The 14,616-nt window shown below is 42.4% G+C and overlaps 1 protein-coding gene across 2 annotated transcripts in view; it reads left to right on the forward strand.

The window, feature by feature from the left end:
- The window catches only part of LOC137535676 (microsomal triglyceride transfer protein-like), a 101,639-nt gene extending 88,120 nt beyond the window's left edge, over nt 1-13,519 (forward strand). For both annotated transcript variants that reach the window (XM_068257540.1, XM_068257541.1), the window contains 3 exons: nt 775-899; nt 6,570-6,740; nt 13,211-13,519. In XM_068257540.1, coding sequence (XP_068113641.1) covers nt 775-899; nt 6,570-6,740; nt 13,211-13,376 — 462 coding nt within the window. In that variant the 3' untranslated portion in view covers nt 13,377-13,519. The remainder of the gene's footprint in view (nt 1-774; nt 900-6,569; nt 6,741-13,210) is intronic.
- Nucleotides 13,520-14,616: the final 1,097 nt, after the last annotated feature.

The following is a 14,616-nucleotide window of genomic DNA, read 5'->3' on the forward strand; positions in this document are numbered from 1 at the left end:
CACAATGCCCCCTGTGCATCATCCCCGATGCCCCCCCAGGTGCGTCAACCCTGATGCCCCCAGGTGCATCACCTCTCATGCCCCTCAGTGCAATAAACCCCAGTACCCCCCCCCCCCCCCATGCATCTATGCAGTTGTGGGTGGCGGTTCAATTGAGGGCAGTGGCTTAGTGTGGGCTTTGGCCTGATGTGGGGGTTGTGGTGTGCACGGGAAGCTGGGCAGCCTTTGAATTGCATTGTAGATTATACACAGCTGTTGGTTACACAGCATAAGGAATGACATGCAACTGTTGCTGAATTGTGCAGTAAACAGTTCATAGAGTATCCTGTTAGACCTAGCTAAGTCCAGTAACTAGTTAGCAGCTAACAGGCACCTCTAATTGGCAAAAGAATAGTGGCCTAATTCGCATATCAATAGGTAGTATAGGTATATGCAAATACATTACTAAAGCGACCTAATAGTATGGTGGTGGGATGATATTGGATATCCTGCTCACAGCCATAAAGTGGTAAAAAATGTCCCTTCTCTGTAGTCAGTCACTCCGTCCATCCATCCATCCATCCATCTATTGTTCAGCTACGTTCTCTGGCTATTATTGCATTATCATAGCTCTCTGCTCTGAACACGTCAGATTATCTTGCATACTCCACAAATTGAAATGTAGGATTATTTTTAGTACAACATCTCAAATTGCTTTCTCCCACTGATATTTGCTATTATTTATAAAAGATGATAATGTTTTTAATTTGGGCATCTTGTTTCCCTATTCTGCAGTGGCTGCCAATGCAGTCTGGGCTACAGGCCATTGTCCAATATCAGAGTGGACTTGGCTTAGAGATCTCAGCCAATGTAGGCGTCAGCATCTGGGACCAGGAGTCTAAGACCAGCATCAATACCAAGTATGAACTCATCCTCTTCTATCTCTGCTTAGATGCTGATGTTAAAGCATAGAACATTTTAAAGATTCCAAATGGTTTATTTTGAACATATTTTATGTTTTGCAAGTCAACTGCATATTTGACTTGCTATTTAAATAAGCCTAGGAACCTATTTTGGTTTTGTTTTTAATTTGCTAACATTATATTTTAGTATATTTATATGTAGTATTATGCTTTTATTATAAGGACTTTTTTTTACCTATCAGTGGTGGGTGGTAATCCACAACAAAAGCAGTAGGGAGAAACCAATGGACAGTACAGTGACCAGGTTGAAAACTGGAGTGCAGCTTACCAAACAGCAGCAGCAATATCCATCAACCTTTATTTGCACACAGATAACAATGTTACCAGGCACATGTACTGCATAGAATGGAGAGGCGTACCGGGCAGTAGGAGGGTCAACAACACCGTCAATGTGTAGTGCTTCATCAGGACACTGAACAGCCCACAAGCCACCCCTTAAAGTGAACCTGGGATGAAAATAAACTGATGAGATAAACAATTGTATTTATCCTCCTACTCCCTAAAAATTACGTTTTTTCAAATGTCCCACGGGCTTATTTTGTATTTAAACATTTACAAAGTAGATTGAATGTTTTATTGTCTCTATTAAGAGTCCCAGAGTTAAAATACATGAACTATTGACCTTTTTTCTATCTCTCCTCTGCCCTCAGAAGTTTTATTCTCCCATGAAAACTTTCATGGCTGTAATTTGCATATCAGTGAGGTATACTATATTGCCAACAAGGTACTGACAAGACAGAAGCTGTCACTTGCTTGCCTGAATGTTAACTCCCTTCAGGCAGAAAATTAAATGTAGTACATGTGCCTTTTCAAGTTTTTATCTATGTGCAAATAAAGGTGCTTTTTATGCTGGTTGTGGGCTTCCACTCCCTGTACTTTGGTAGTTGTACAAAGCAGATTGCTTTACATTTGCAATGCATATATGCTCATTTCTCCGTGGTAGAGATAAGCAAAGAGATGCTATTTTCTCTCAGTTGTTATAACTCTTATTGCAGTTTCTATGCAGTTAAAATACTACTGATTTGGATTGGTTTAAGTCCAAGCTGAAAAGAAATTACAACAAAATGTGCATCAAGTCAGAAAAAATACAATGAATTAATCATTTTTTACTCATCTTTCCAAAAGGTTAGCTGTACATTTTGTGGTTTTCCACAAGGTGGAGCTATTGCTGCATCTCAGAGGCTTTTGAATTCTGCATGGTTATTGAGGAAATAGATAGGAGTCATAAATATACATGCTGTTTTAGATGATCTCTGCGAGATTTAAACTTGAAAGTGAACCCATTAACTTACCAGTCTCTGTGTGATGTTTTATCTTATTAAATAATGTGTCATATCTTTAAAAAAATTTATATCATTGCAAATAATGCTGGAAGGCTCTTGCAAACCAGACAAGTGCAGAAGTTACAGCCTAGACCGACTATGCTTAGCAATATCTAGCTATGCTTTTTTTCCGCTTTTCCTACAAGTTTTCCAAATAAAAATCCATATTTTACTCACTATTTTGTCTTTAAACCTGCATTTGTTTCTTTTGAAGATTTTTTTCCCTCTTGATCTTGTCCCTTTGTCATGTTCAGTCACCTCTAGGATTTACTATTGTTTTTATTTGTTTGCATGTATGAATTCCTTACTTTTGTACTGTCGCATCTATTTTTCTCCCAGTCCCATCTACCTCTATTCTATAGTCACAACACAGCCTCTCTGACCTCTTTCATAATGATCACTGACTCTCTGTACACCTCTTTCATAATGATCCGCCACAACATCCCTCCTTCTTTCTTCAGCACAAATTCCATTCATGATCTACAGATCAGCTCAAAGTGCATCTTACTTCCTGCTTTACCTCTTCCTTATTATATAACGCTACATAGCTTTCTTTGCTTTTTTTTCCTCTTCCAGTTGAAGCTGAACTATAGTTTATATGTCTGAAGTATATCTCCATAAACTTGTATCTGAGATGGGAAAAAATAAATATACAGTGGTTTGCAAAAGTATTCGGCCCCCTTGCAGTCTTCCACATTTTGTCATATTACTGCCACAAACATGAATCAATGTTATTGGAATTCCACATGAGAGACCAATACAAAGTGGTGTACACATGAGAAGGAGAACGAAAATCATACATGATTCCAACCATTTTTTACAAATAAATAACTGCAAAGTGGGGTGTGTGTAATTATTCAGCCCCCTTTGGTCTAAGTGCAGTCAGTTGCCCATAGACATTGCATGATGAGTTCTAATGACTAAATAAAGTGCACCTGTGTGTAATCTAATGTCACTACAAATACAGCTGCTGTGACGGCCTCAGAGGTTGTCTAAGAGAATATTGGGAGCAACAACACCATGAAAGCCAAAGAACACACCAGACAGGTCAGGGATAAAGTTATTGAGAAATTTAAAGCAGGCTTAGGCTACAAAAAGATTTCCAAAGCCTTGAACATCCCACGGAGCACTGTTCAAGTAATCATTCAGAAATGGAAGGAGTTTGGCACAACTGTAAACAAGGCCATCCATCTAAACTCACAGGCCGAACAAGGAGAGCGCTGATCAGAATTTCAGAAATGCAGTCAAGAGGCCTTTGGTGACTCTGGACGAGCTGCAGAGATCTACAGCTCAGGTGGGGGAATCTGTCCATAGGACAACTATTAGTCGTGCACTGCACAAAGTTGGCCTTTATGGAGGAGTGGCAAGAAGAAAGAAATTGTTAACAGAAAAGCATAAGAAGTCCCGTTTGCAGTTTGCCACAAGCCATGTGGGGGACACAGCAAACATGTGGAAGAAGGTGCTCTGGTCAAATGAGACCAAAATGGAACTTTTTGGCCGAAATGCAAAACGCTATGTGTGGCGGAAGACTAACACTGCACATCACTCTGAACACACCATCCCCACTGTCAAATGTGGTGGCAGCATCATGCTGTGGGGGTGCTTCTCTTCAGCAGGGACAGGGAAGCTGGTCAGAGTTGATAGGAAGATGGATGGAGCCAAATACAGGGCAATCTTGGAAGAAAACCTCTTGGAGTCTGCAAAAGACTTGGGACAGGAGCGGAGGTTCACCTTCCAGCAGGACCACGACCCTAAACATAAAGCCAGGGCAACAATGGCATGGTTTAAAACAAAACATATCCATGTGTTAGAATGGCCCAGTCAAAATCCAGATCTAAATCCAATTGAGAATCTGTGGCAAGATCTGAAAACTGCTGTTCACAAACGCTGTCCATCGAATCTGACTGAGCTGGAGCTGTTTTGCAAACAAGAATGGGCAAGGATTTCAGTCTCTAGATGTGCAAAGCTGGTAGAGACATACCCTAAAAGACTGGCAGCTGTAATTGCAGCAAAAGGTGGTTCTACAAAGTATTGACTCAGGGGGCTGAATAATTACGCACACCCCACTTTGCAGTTATTGATTTGTAAAAAATGTTTGGAATCATGTATGATTTCCGTTCCACTTCTTTCGTGTATACCACTTTGTTTTGGTCTTTCACATGGAATCTCAATAAAATTGATTAATGTTCGTGGCAGTAATGTGACAAAATGTGGAAAACTTCAAGGGGGGCCGAATACTTTTGCAAACCACTATATATATATATATATATATATATATATATATATATATATATATATATATATATATGTGTGTGTGTGTGTGTGTGTGTATATATATATATATATATATATATATATACATATATATAGTGGTTTGCAAAAGTATTCGGCCCCTCTTGCAGTTTTCCACATTTTGTGTGTGTGGGTGTATATGTTTATATATATATATATATATATATATATACACATATACCTAGGGCTTCCTCCAGGCCTATCGCTCCTTTGCCATCCTCCTCCGCCTTCTGGTTCTTCCACAACTGGCCCTAGAAAATTCTCCAGTTGGGGCCAGTCAGTGCAGTCTGGCCGCACACTCTCCCCCGTTGCGCCCCCGGCACAGGCACAGAATGCTCCCAGTGAAGGGAGGAAGGTGGCCAAATTGTTTATTAAGATTTAACATTTATGAAACAGTCTCAAACTATGCAGCATTATTATAGAGTAAATGGTGGGCAAGCTTCTCCCTTTCTGCTGAGTAGCTCAGTGGAGCAGTTTGATATTTACCAGCCCCAGTGCTGCTTCAGCAGAAAAGGATTGAGATGAAATGTTTATTACAATCCAGTGTGCCAGGTTGCATACTACACTCATTTTAGGTGCTGTTTAAAGCAGGGATAATAGATAGAACATTAGTAGCAAAGAAAGGAGTCTCATATTTCTATTTTCAGTTATATAGCTTTATTTATAACATTGCATCACACTATCGCAGTTGCAGTTTAGAATCCACACTCTGCATTTTAAGCTGCAAAACAGAGGTGCCCACACCTTTTCAGCTTGTGAGCTACTTTAAAAATTAGCAAGTCAAAATGACCTACCTATGTACAATTTTAGGAGCTCAACTGTATATACAGAATGGAAGATGTAGTGCGGTCAGGATTTACTATCAGGCTTGCTCAAATCCGAATTCGGGATATACCCGGATAATTCTATCTGGATATCTCCCAGTAAACCTTTGCGGGGGGGTCAATCTTACCTAAATGACGCCTCCCACGATGCGCTCCAAGCGCCGGATGCACCGGTCACATGACTACAAACACTTCCTCCTTCAACCCGGAAAGAGGAAGTGTTTGTAGTTACGTGGCCGGCGCATGCGGCGCTTGGAGCGCATCGTGGGAGGTGACGCGTACGGACCACAGAAGACGTCATTTAGGTAAGATTGACCACCCAGCCCCCCTCCCCCCCCCCCCCCCCCCCGCAAACCTTTACTGGGAGATATCCGGATAGAACTATCCGGGTACCTGCTGAATTCGGATTTGAGCAAGCCTGTCTACTATGAAGTCCTTCATGATCTACTAGTAGATCGCAATCTACTCAATAGGCACCCTTGCTGCAAAACAAGGCAGAAGTAACGACCCTTTGAACTTTCCTGCAGTAAAACCTTATCACAATCTGTCTCTCATTGTTTCGGTCTGTTTAAGCTCTTCAGAATACAGGACTGAGTTTGACCAAGTTGGTTGACTAGTTTGGAGAAGCTCTTTTGCATAGATCACTACTAACGTTTTTTAACTTTTCCCATACTGGAAAACATCATGAAACTCTTTTCTTTGCTACTAATGTTCTATTTATTATCCGTACTACACATAAAATTATTAAGGTTTTTTTTGCTTCATATTTGCTTTACGTTGCCCTAGGATTTGCTCACGTTGTCAGCTCTCAGCAGCACCAGTAATAAGCTATAAATTCAGCTTCAAATTAATATTTTGTGTAATTATAATTTACACAAACCTCTTTCCAAAAGTTTTCTCATCCTCCAGCCAGATATGGTTGGGGCTTAGAAACAAAGAGGAGCCAACCTTTCTGAGCCAGTAAACGGAATACTAATGACAGTTTTCAATAATAAGTAGACTTGAAACCTGAATATGGTAAACAGTGCCAAGTAGATCTTCTTATCACCTATTTGTGGTATACTGTACTGTAGTTCTCTATAGAATTACCTGCTGTACAATAATTAACAATAGCTAAAATGCAAAGAAATTGTCTTCTCTGGTATAACACAATTGTTTTCTCATGACAGAGCTGGGCTTGTCGCGGAGTTTAACACAGACGTTGATACCTCACTCTTCCATGTTGACATGAAGGCCCAGCTAGAGGCACAAAGCTCTGTCAATTTTGACTCGGTGATGAAGTTTATGGGCTTTCCCTTGACAATGTGTTTGCAGCTGGGGCAGGAAGATCTTCCTTACAGGTAACAAATATGTGTCTATGGCAATCCAAGTATAAAATACATTTTTGTTATGTTCATACTGTATCTATTTCATACAGGATCATTGCGTATGGGGAGATGTAGGAAGACTGCCCTTGCTACCTTATAAAAATATGATATGCCTGGCTGGATGTTGATGTTTTTATCCTAAAATACACCTTGCATTAACCATTGCGAAAAAATTGTAAAATGGAAATTACATACATGTAAAATGTAGATTTCTCCCAGAGTAAAAGGCATTATAATTTACATTTGTCCTGTGCTGATGTCAATTACAGTAGGTAGTAAATAATCTGACAGGTTTAGAACTAGTCCATATATTCCTGGAGGATTCTCAGATATTTCTTTATTTACAAAAGCACTTACTGAATGACAGTTGATAAGTCTAACTGCCAAAATAGTGTGCAAAAAGAATAGGGAGGCTGATAGGATTCTTTGTATAGATCTTTTACAGAGAGTGCTTTTGTAAAGAATAAAGGTAATGATGAAAATATCCATAAGGCGATAGACTAGTCTAAAATCGGTCAGATCTGCCAGCTTTTTGCTACCCACTGAAAGTGATAGCAACACAGGGAAAAAGTAATTTATAGCTCATTTTACTGTTAGACAAATGTACATTTTATTTGTATATATTTTCAATTTTACAATTTTTTGGTATAATGGACCTTTAGGGGTGGTTCACATGGACCGCCAGCGTCGGGGAAAGAGGCACCCAAGTTAATATAAAATTAGATTAAGAACAATAAAATAGATAATGAGGAGGTGGCTTACCTCAAAAAGGTGGCACTAAAGGTAATACAAAATGGATTTTATTAGACAATGACGACACATTTCCAGGGCTCTTACCACTTCCTCAGGCCAATATGTCATGAAAATGCAATAATGGAGCCAAGCTCTGAGCCCCTTAACAAATATTCACAATTCAGGGTCGGGGGACACCAAAAGAAAAATCAAACTCCATGCAGATAGTGCCCTGATGAATATTTGAACTGTAGACCCTAGGACTGCAAGGCAAGAGTGCTATCAACTGCTCCACCAAGTCATCCATACATACACCTCACTGAGGTTTAGTAGAGCTTCAGATTCTGACAGGGTGTGCTTTATTTAATAGTAACTGCTGGTCTGCCTTAATTGGTTTACTTAAAGAGTAACTGACAGGCTGCAAAAGCTCATTTAAACCTCTATTCTCCTGTGTTAAACTGTCTAGAAGGAAGCCAAAAAGGCAATACTGAAGTTAAAAATCTCTCTTACTTTGATGTGTGCTGAACAGCAAGGCTGTTATTCCCAAGCTCTGTAAGGAGGCCGGCAGGACGCATAACAGATACTGCAAAGCATTCTGGGGCTGCTTCTCCCCAGTGCACTACCTTGGGTCATCCCCTTCATTTCCCTATCACGCCCTAAGGGTGCTTCACAGGCTCATGTTACAGCAGCTTCTAACAGCAGCAGCCTAAACTCACAGCACTGAAAAATCACAGGGCACATGTTCCATTAGAGTATACTGCATGAGTCCGCTATTGTTCCTAGCCACATGGCTAATTAATATACAGTGCACAGTAGTGTTGTCCATTAGGATCTTTTTTGTGAGTCGAATCATCAGGAAGCAGGGAGGATATGACATCACAATTGGCTTCATAGGAGACAAACATGGAACCTGCCATGAGCTGTCAGGAGCATCATTCTCTGCAAATCCTATATAAAAATTCTGTGAAATCCAAACGTGGACAGTGAAATGCATATGTAATGTAAGTAGAGCCAATATTTAGCTACTGATATATGTGTTTTTTTTCTCTGAGACCCTATACCTAACAGCTCCTCTTTAACTGTGTGAAACCAGTGACTGCCACGCCCCCAGCAGCCCTAATGCCCCCTCCCTCCGCTCGAATGCCCATTTCCACCACAAATTTCCCTAAACATATGAGTATATGTGCACATTTCAACCCCTCTTCCTGTAGAAGAGTATCGTCCAAGAGTCGAGCGACACAAGGAGAGTGAGCAGGACCCATCCCGCTCCTGGAAGCAGGTAAGGTATGCAACTCCACTGTTGATATTCTGCACATCACAGAAGGAGCAGGCCCCCAGCCATTGTTACACCCTTGCAGCCCATAAGTAATACATTGTGATGAGGATACTCTTGGGTAATATTAATGTCTATTATTGCATTTGTCAAGAAACATACATATTTCTTGAGAACACACATGGTGTAGCATCATGGTAGAAGGAATTTAGAAGTACAATGAACGGCCATCTAAATCTGCCTAGAGCATCAGCTAGAGCTCAGTGTAAAGTGGACCTCCCGGCAGAGTTTTGCTTTTTAATGTGACAAATCATCATCTTGACCAAAACTGAGAGGAAGTCTGACCAAAAGAAACCCGGAAATAAGAATCATGTTGCGTTCTCAACACTTCTTTGCTGTATGCAAAACATAAACTCCATCTGGCAGGAAGATAATATGATACAGACTGAGAGATAATATTATACTATAACAACCTAGTTTGTGAGCCTAATAAAAAGTATATGTAGCTCATGTGTTTAAAAGACCCAATGTCTTTGTATTATAAAAGGAACGCTTTGTTAAATCAGAGCTTATGCACACATTAGATAAACCACAGTTCTCTCATTCTTACAGCTGTAAAATAATAATATTTGCAGTGAAAGCCTTGAATCACAGCACGAAAAGCCACCTTTATCTCCTGCATAATTTAGCAGTCCTCCAGATTTCCATGCTGTAACAGCCACCCAGAATTACATTCCCCCAGACAAAATATGACTCATGTTCCTATTAGATTGCTGATACAACACAGATGAGAGTGCTCTGGTTTACCAATAGACTGCTTTATCAGAAGCCACAAAGAAGAGCGATTACTGCCTGCAGGCAAATGCTACATCTCCCTACAGCAGCTTAAACCGCATCCTCATGGCACTTGCTCAAAAATGGTCTGTTAGTATAGAATATACAATATACTGCACCACTCAGAGCAAAGACTTTAACTGTAGCAAACTGTTATAACACAGCTCATAAAACTTCCTAATCACAGTGGTGACATAACTTTTTAGACCAAGGGCCATATCAACGTTCATGACTGGGCTAGGGGACGAACTGGCAAATTAAACACAATTTTTGCTGATTGCTGCTAAGTACACTATAATAACAACCCATATACCGTGTGCAGTTTGCACAGTGGAAGCTGCTAATCAGTACATGTAACTGCTGCATGGGATTAACAACTGTAGAGAGCTTTGGGGGCCACCAGAAATGGCTTGATGGGCCGCATTTGGTCCCCGGGCCGGACTTTGGAAATGCCTGCTCTAACATGAAGTGATATTTTCTTTATGGCCCAGGGGCAGTCTTTTTAGTGCTTGCTGCTTGCTATGCAGGAACAATGAGGTTCATTAATAAAAGAGTGTTAGAAACAGGGGCATAACAACAGATCCTGCAAGAGATGCAGTCGCAGGGGGCCCAGAAGTCGCAGGGTTTCTTTTCCCTGTCCCTGTCCAAAGTTTCTTTTCCCTGTCCTGAGAGATTGACAACTAAGGGCATAGAGAGAGAAAACTTTCTGCTCTCTGCACAATTGTTCTAATGACTGCATCTGCTCAGCCACTGATAAGGAATCATACAAAGTTTTACAGACAAACATTTGTAGACATTCCCTATTCATTGTTCAGCAGGGTCTTGTGTACAGCACCCTTCCCCCAACCTCTCTACCCCTCCCCCTACCCACCCAAGTACTCTGGACTGTAGTGATGCTGGAGAAGTCTGCAGAGCCAGTTCTGCTCTATCAGATGTGGGCAGAGTGAGTGTAATAAGCGGAGGCTGGGAGCACACTCGTGTGTCGGTTTTCTGTATGCGTTTTCTGCACACCATGGGCTTGATTCACTAAACCGTGATAACTCATATCACGGCCGTGCTAGCGTTTTCGCGCGCAATCGTGAATATTTGTGCGTAAAAATTTGTGATTGTGTGCGAAAACGCACGATTACACGTGAAACCGCTAGCGCGGCCGTGATATGAGTTATCAACGGTTTGGTGAATCAAGCCCTATGTGTGTCCGTATGTGTGAAATGCACCTTTTATCACAGAACCTAATGTAATAGATGCATGCAGTGTAATAGAAAGTGCATGCAGTGCTTCACTGCTGTCAGTGTTTATCTACATGAGGAAAACACATTCAAGTGTGCACTAGCCAATTGAAGTACATTGTTTCTCAGTTTACCTGTGCAGAAAGCAGGGGGGGGGATACAAAGTTTTGCTGGGGGCCTTGTGAATTCTATTTACACCCCTAGTTAGAAGACTGCTTTATATATAGTAACTTCTGCCTGTGCTGCATTTATTTTCTGCCCCTACTGTATTTATGTAAATGTGAAAAACAGATTTGATTGGTGATATGTGCTGAAAAAAAAACATTCCATGGAATTGCATTTCGGCAGTTGCAAGCATCAGCAACATAGAAAACTGTGAACAGACACAGAAAAAAATGGTAGTGTTGAAAATGACAGCATTTTTCATTTAAAGGATTGAAGTGAGGAGAATAAAGAGGCTGCCATATTAATTTCCTTTTAAGCAATACCAGTTGCCTGGTGTGTTTAGAGTGATTAGCCTGACTAAAAAGCTATTATCAGTAAGTGTAAATCAGGGCTGTGAGCTATGGTTTTGTGATAATATGTAAACACTGAAGGTTAACCCTTTCTGTGCTCCCAGGAATGTTCCCAAAGTTAACACTTCGGTGTGTTTTTTTTAGGATTTCTATAAGTTGTGACGAAGAAATATTTTTTTTAAAGGTGGTTCTGTGTTGGCTTATCTTTTAGAGTAGAATGGAAGTTCTGAGTTTAGGTCCACTCTGAAGCAAACCTGTGCAATTTTTAGGACAAAAATGTAGATACTTGCCAGAGGCTTCCCCCATCCCCCTCCACTTAGCTGTTCCAGCGCTGGGACCTACCAAAGGTTGCAGCCAAGCACCAGTATTTGAGAGAATGTGGTCGCATATGGCAGGACGGCTCGTGCTTGTGCTGTAGTATGGGGCTGCTGCTCAGGCTTGGTGGAAAAAGCGGAGTTCATTCGGCTCTGTGCTACTGCAGTGATGTAAGCCATCTGCACCTGCGCACTGCAGCCATGCTCTGCAGAGTGGCGGGTGGAGCATTACCAACATGACGCGCCAGTACGTGCGTGCGTCAGATGACAAGAGCCGATGTTGTCAGGAAAAGGAAGCCAGGCGCTGCTGAGGAGAGATGTTAACGATGGTACGTTGGAAGCCGGTGAGTTTCTTTTGCTTTATTGGCAATTCTCCACTCCCCACTCTGCAGAGGGAGGGAATAGCAATACTGGCCTGGGGTGTCACTGGGGACCGGGGCACCAGTCTACAGGGACACACAGCAGGGAGGGAAGGAACACGCTGGGGGCTGCCGCTGGGGACCGGGACACCTGGGGGCACATCTGACTACGGGGAGCACATCTGACTACGGGGAGCACATCTGACTACAGGGGAGGGGGAAATCTGATTACATGGGGGCACATCTGACTACAGGGGAGCACATCTGAATACAGGGAGCACATACGGTAGTGTCACCCCTCAGAATTATAAGCCCTCCTAGAAAATAAGGCCTAGCACATCTTTTGGGGGACAAATTCATATAAGACAGTGTCTTATTTTCGGGGGAAACACGGTAGGCATCAGGAAAGAGATAACAACAGGGAAGAGGGTAGGTGTTGGGAGGGAGATATACCAGTTAGTGGCTTGGTCGTGGTCCAATGAGGAGAAGTAGCACAATAATTGTGAAGATAGCAATGCACGCAAAGCCTATGTAACAGAGAATCATTAAGGAGGCACCCAGGGCTGGATTTACCATAAGGCACTATAGGCTTGTGCCTACAGGTACCTTATGTAGGAGAGGCGGCTACCCTACCCAAATCTCCCCCTACCTATTGGGGGGCTACTTACTGGGGTGGGGGCAAATCTGGCTCCCTATACTTGTGTGTGAAGGGGGGGGGGGGGCGCTAGGGTTACCAAATACCGGGGAAAATCTGGCTACCTAATCAGAGGAGGAGGGATGACTACTTAATATGGGGATGTAGCCTTAGTTGAGGGGTAGAGCTTAGGGCACCAGAACACCTGTGCCTACAGGCTCCTGAGCTGTAAATCCGGCTCTGGAGGCACCAGACATATACATATTCTCATCTCTTTGTAGCAAGATGTCTCTCCATAGGATAGCACTTTTACTTAAAATGAGAATACTAATAAGTTCCTAAAACTAAAAGGATTTCATGTTTATCTACAAGCTTAAATAGCAGCGTTTTGACATAATATAAAAGAGTTTTTAAACTGACTTCTAATCCGAGTCTACTGATCCCTTAAGAGTTAGATTGGGAAATGTTTGTAGTACAATGCAATTGAAAAGAGTGTGAAAATATCATGTCTACCTACTGCTGAGACCTAACATTTATTCTCTCCCCCTTGCAGAGAGACATACATTCTAACAGAATCATTTCCAGAGACAAACACAACCCATACGGTGCGGAAAGGAAGAAAAGCCACTCTGTGGGGGCGAGATTTTCCCTTTCACCACGCTAACTCTGAAATGTGTAGGACATTGCAGGGTGATGAGGATTTAGTCATGGATCTCTGACAGCACACCAGTGACAGACATGCATCTCTTTCAGCGATGTACTGCGCCCTGCTAATGATAAGACATGAGGACTAAACTTGTTACACAACTGCAGGATGACTTTGTAATTTGAAGAGGTCAATAAAATCAATTCTGAAGGAAAATCGGTCTGTGCTGGTGCTGCGCTGTAAGAAGCCGAGGCTCATGGTGTGTTTCTTGTCTCAGGGAAACATTTTTCTTTCAGAACAAAGGAATGCGAAGACAAGGAGCCATTGTTTCCTGGACTCCGAGAAATCATCTACCTCAATACTTAGCTATAAAACAGGCTTTACAAAGTGCATACATTTAACTGAAACCATAAGACTTGAATTATTTGTATATTGGCTCCTGTGTGCAATGACTGAAGGATAAGTGCACAGCATAAATAGAGCAATAACCCCCCCCCCCCCATTTCTTTCCCAGAGTATGCTGATTAATGCAATATGGGTTTCTCCACCCAAAGAGCTCTAGAAACGCCATCTTTGCTTGTTATTTAAAATCACTTTCCTATTAATAGCAGCCTGTACATTGATATCACTATTTACCAGAACTGGTGGTGGCTTTGCAAAGGGAAGGTTCAGGGAGTGGGGAAAAAAAATAAAAATCCATTTCCACTTACCCGGGGCTTCCTCCAGCCCATGGCAGGCAAGAGGTGCCCTCGCCGCCTCTCCGCAGGCTTCCGGTGACCGACCCGACCTGGCCAGGCCAGCTGCCAGGTCGGGCTCTTCTGCGCTCCAACGACGGGCTCTTCTGCGTTCCACGTGGGCGTGCTGACGTCATCGGACGTACTCCGGGCTGTACTGCGCAGGCGCAGAACTACTGTGCCTGCGCAGTATGGCCCGGAGGACGTCCGATGACGTCAGCGTGCCTCCGTGAGGCGCAGATTGGAGCGCAGAAAAGCCAGACCTGGCAGCCGGGCCTGGCCAGGTTGGGTCAGCCACCGGAGACGACACCTCCTGCCTGCCACAGGCTGGAGGAGTCCCCAGGTAAGTGGATATGGATTTTTATTTTTTTTCCCACTCCCTGAACCTTCCCTTTAAGGTATGACAGCTTTGCTTACTGCAGCAACTCCCTGTCCTGATCTAGTTCCATTCCTGCCAATAGGTGTGTCCCCGGATTACTCACATCACTGCAATCTGCTTTCTGCAAATCAGGTCTTATAATCAGTAATTTGGGCACAAATCAAAAAATAATATTTTACTTAGAGCACTAAAAGAGGATA

Source organism: Hyperolius riggenbachi, chromosome 10 (assembly GCF_040937935.1).
Source record: "Hyperolius riggenbachi isolate aHypRig1 chromosome 10, aHypRig1.pri, whole genome shotgun sequence".
In the NCBI taxonomy this organism is placed as follows: Eukaryota; Metazoa; Chordata; class Amphibia; order Anura; family Hyperoliidae; genus Hyperolius; species Hyperolius riggenbachi.